Source organism: Chenopodium quinoa, unplaced genomic scaffold (genome assembly GCF_001683475.1).
Source record: "Chenopodium quinoa cultivar QQ74 unplaced genomic scaffold, ASM168347v1, whole genome shotgun sequence".
Classification (NCBI taxonomy): Eukaryota; Viridiplantae; Streptophyta; class Magnoliopsida; order Caryophyllales; family Amaranthaceae; genus Chenopodium; species Chenopodium quinoa.
The window spans coordinates 3,817,118-3,821,606 of NW_018742204.1; the positions used below are offsets into that span (position 1 = coordinate 3,817,118).

At 39.0% G+C, this 4,489-nt stretch overlaps 1 protein-coding gene across 1 annotated transcript; it reads left to right on the plus strand.

Annotated features, from left to right (window-relative positions):
* The first annotated feature begins 595 nt into the window (after positions 1-595).
* Positions 596-4,201, plus strand: LOC110702427. The gene is made up of 2 exons (XM_021880163.1): positions 596-1,353; positions 2,400-4,201. Exons 1-2 carry the CDS (start codon positions 957-959, stop codon positions 3,989-3,991), a joined length of 1,989 nt encoding a protein of 662 aa, XP_021735855.1. The 5' UTR covers positions 596-956; the 3' UTR covers positions 3,992-4,201.
* Positions 4,202-4,489: the final 288 nt, after the last annotated feature.

Here is a 4,489-nt window from a genome sequence, read left to right on the forward strand (position 1 = left end):
TCGCCTAGAAAAACATTAATAAAGAGGTATAGTTTCAACAAAATTCAGACAATGCTAATATTTTTTTTTAACCAACTTTATGTTTTAAAGTAGTAACACGATGCAACGCCCGCGCTACACACTAGTTTGGAAATGAAATTTACAATAACTATTTTAACGTCAATAATCAACCAATAACCCCAAATTCGAAAAAATTGATAATCAATCAGCGCGATAGATCAAACCTTAATCGAACCCAAACCTTAATCAAACCTTATTTAGGCAACTTGATCATCGATTATTCAACAACGATAATTAAACCCTTGTGTTCGTTTGATCACTTATTTCGCACAACCAGGTAGGAAAACACCTAGAAATTTCGAATCTTGGACGGTGATTCGAAATTTTTGAAACGCCTCGAAATTACAAATCTCCATCGAAGATTTGAAATTTCGATGTGTTTCCACCTAGGAATTTCGAAAAAATTAGGCGTTTCTACCCAATTCTGAAAAAAAAAATATATTCTTTTGATGCGTCGACATCCTCCCCTTGTCCTTGCTCACCATTTTTGTGGGATGATGATGCATAGATCTACACTTTTGGGATATTTTTGTAGTGTGGGTGGTGGTGATTTGTAAGTGAAGGGAGGTGGTGATGGTGGTTGATAGTGAAATTTTTTTGAATGGAGTGAAGACGTGAAGTGGGTGATGGTGAAAGTGATTGAATTGAATATGGTAGTTTTTGTTTATATATATGGGTAAGTTCGTAAAATTAAGTTTTCTTTTTCTTTTGTGGGCATTACCCGGAGATTTTAGGGTGATATTTAACAATCCAGCACTAAATAACCGAAATCCAAAACTTCCATTACTAGTCTTCTATCTTCTTCCACCGCTATTCAACCTCTGAATTAGGGTTTATACTTTATATACTTTGTTCTTGAAATTAATTTCCATAGCCAAACTCCCAAGCACCCTTTGATGGCTACATCAACCGTAAATTCAGGGTCAGCAAACAGTAGCAGTGGATCAAAACACTTAATTGCAGAACAGGAGAAGATGATTGAAGGAGAATTGGAAGTAGCAGAAGAAGTTTTGGAAGAACCCATTGAAAATCTTGATCAAAATGTCAAGGTGAATGAAATTGCACCGGAATATCGAAAAGCGAAGACGTCCGTTTGGTGGGATATTGAGAATTGTCCGGTGCCCAAGAATTGTGATCCTAATTTGATTGCGCAGAATATCGCCTCTGCCCTCCTTAAATTGGATTACGGTGGTTGTGTTTCGATATCGGCTTATGGCGACACCCACCGTATTTCTTCTGCTGTTCAGCACGCCCTTTCTTCCACTGGCATCTCCCTTAACCACGTCCCTGCTGGTATTTGATTTTATCTTATTTCAGCTTTTATTGATTTGATTATGAGATATTGTTGGTTTGTTTTCCTGGGTTTTACTGTTTTTCTATGATTAGTTTTTGGTTTTAGAGAATGATTAATGAAATTATGTTGTTTGTGATTACACAAGATATTGATACTAGTGTGTAGTGTTAAGGTTTCTTTTTGCCTGCGATACTCGGCCTGTGCGATAATTATTGCTGGTCCAGAGTTTGAGTGAGGGTTGTGGAAATCCCGCTTTAGATTTAGCCACATCTGTGAGCGAGTGATTACCAAAGTATAAGAAAGCTCAAGGCACACTGAAGCGAGAGGGTTTCTTCAGCACCTAGGTGCGCTTCTTTGAAGTGAGGCGCACTATATGACCAGTTTAAAAATTTTGGCTGAAGTTTGGTTTAGGTGCGCCTAACCAAAAATGCCTTGCCTGGAATAAGTTCAGCACATGCCCCTCACTGCCTTGCGCCTCAGCGCCTAGGTGTGCTTTTTGATAAGCTGGTAATAACTCGGCCTGTGTGTTAAATCATTGCCGGTGCTAGGCAACTAATAAGACTTGATCCCAAGGACAATAATGTAGATGAAATTTGATCCCAGGTTTGAGCCCCACACTCCCATGCCTCATCCCCACAAGACTTTAACTTAGTTGATTGGATGACTAGGTTTGGCCATTTGGGCTAATGCTTGCCTCAAGATAAAAAGGTTTTGGGCTAAATGTTAACAAGCCTAACTCTTGTAGATTAGGCCAATCAAATAATCCGACTAGTCGACTACAGAGCTCACTATATAAAAACCTCCTCATTTCATCCTAACAAAACCTTACTGCAAATTTGTCGAGTTTTCCAGGAAGAATAGAAGAATTCTGGGTGAGGGTTGTGTCTGGTGACATCCCACATAAAACTTAGTAACACCCATGAGCCAGTGCATGAATCCAATAATTGTTAATTCTGTTTTGATATAATAGGAGTATTTATGCTTATCGGTGTACATGTTCTCTTTACCCTTTCTCTTAAAGCCCTGATGCCCCCACTTGGATCAGGTGTTAAAGATGCCAGTGACAAGAAGATTCTAGTTGATATGTTGTTTTGGGCTGTTGATAACCCTGCCCCGGCTAATTACCTTCTAATTTCTGGGGATCGTGATTTTGCAAATGCCCTTCATCAATTGCGTATGAGAAGATACAATATCCTTCTTGCCCATCCATTTCAAGCCTCTGCTGTCCTTGTTGCCGCAGCCAAAAGTGTGTGGCTTTGGACCAGTCTGGTCAGCGGCTGCCCCCCTCTTACTGGTAACGAGCCACCACAACCTGAAAATGGTAATATCTGTAATGATGATGCAAGTACTGTACAGGAGGTATCTAGAGTTCAACAGAGGGAAAACAAAAATACTGGAAAGAAGAGAAAAAAGGAAGGGGATATTAATACCCCAAATCGCCAGCTTTCTAACAAGAAGCTTAAGGTGAATTTCCAGACCAATGGTGGAGGTAAAATGAAAAATGGAGCCGGTAATTTAAGAAGTAATGCTGGGGGACAAAGGCAGAACATACAGACTCAGGGAGGTTGTTCTAAGAAATCTCGTAGTTGTGGGAACTGTAACATGAACCATTTAGGTAGAGACTGCCAAGGGAATCAAATTCAGTGTTTTAAGTGCTTGAAATTTGGACATAAAGCCAATAATTGTCATATCAAACTTATGAACCATCAGACTAAGAACTCTCCAGCAAATAAGAGCAAGTCTAAGGACAATCAAGTCAGTAGTACCCCCATTGCTATTGGGAACAAAGCTGTTGAAATCTCAAGCTTCAGTGAAAATAATGGCCTATGTGATGGCCAAACTTTTGAAGGTAATCTTGCACTGTTAGGACAAGCAGGTAACCTTGAAAAAATACAAGTGATGATAGCTACCAATACAATTCAAGGAGAAGCAAACAGTGACATCAGTCAAGTAGATGCCCCCGCCATGGTGATGAATCAAGCTCAGTCCAGCAGTCATGCACTGGTTGGACAAGAAGGTAGTATTGCAGATATGCCAATGACGATAGCTACTAACAATGTGACGCAAGGAAAAGTAAATAACAACAAAGCCTCTAAACCATTCAATAAGAAACCTCGTAGTTGTAAGAAGTGTGGTGCAACCCACCCAGGAAGAGACTGCCTAGGGAATATATACCAGTGCTTTAACTGCCAAAGATTTGGACATAGGTCCTATGAATGCTATAGTAAGCCTATGAACCATCAAAATCAGCATTTTCGTACAAATAACAGCATGTTTACCGACAGTCAAGTCAACAATATTCCCACTTCTAGTGAGACCAGCTTTGGAGGAAACTCAAACTTTAGTTTAATTTATGGCCAAGGTGGTGAAAACTTCAAGACTAATCAAGCACTGGTGAAAGATGTTGGTAACCTTGATAAATTATCATTGACGACGGCTCCCCACAGTGCAACTCTAGGAGAAACAGGCAACAACAATCAAGTAGGTTGTCATACCGGTGATACCACAGTGATTAACAAACCTCAAGCCAGTACAAGTGGAACATGTTTGAGCAATGGATTATTGCAACATGCACAGTTTCTGTATCAAACTTTGCGACGGGCAACAAAAACAGTTACAAAAGTTGCAACAGAATAAATAGCTGTAGCAAAAAATAGAAACATACATATTGCACCCAATCGCATTGTATACTGCATCAACTTCTTTTCGGTAGTAGACTCCAACCGGAGGTCTGAATAAAACTTAGAATATTTACTCACAAATTTTCTAATACTTTTTTTTATATTAAAGAATATCTTCTGCAAGTGTATGTTTTGCCCCTCAGTGTCATTTTAGCCCAATCTCCTCGATGGAAAAGTCTCTTTATTATGGCTCATTTACTTTGTTTGAAATTCTTTGGTGTTTATTTTACCGTTGAATTTATTATGGTGATTACATTTTGAATTTCATCCATGTCTTCTTCCTTATTTGGTTTTCATATGAGGTTCATTTTCACACAGATCTCTAATTCTTTCTATACCTCATTTCTTTGTTTTCTCACACCCTGAATTGCTATGTGTTTAATACACAATTTGGCTGGTTCTTCTCAATTGAACTGTGAATTTGGCCAGAATTTACTTACCTGTAAGTCCTTCA

Excerpts from the sequence above, each read along its gene's own strand:
- LOC110702427 (XM_021880163.1), top strand. The coding sequence starts at position 957 with ATGGCTACATCAACCGTAAATTCAGGGTCAGCAAACAGTAGCAGTGGA. Across the intron at positions 1,354-2,399 it reads CCTTAACCACGTCCCTGCTG|GTGTTAAAGATGCCAGTGAC; the intron begins GTATTTGATTTT and ends CACTTGGATCAG.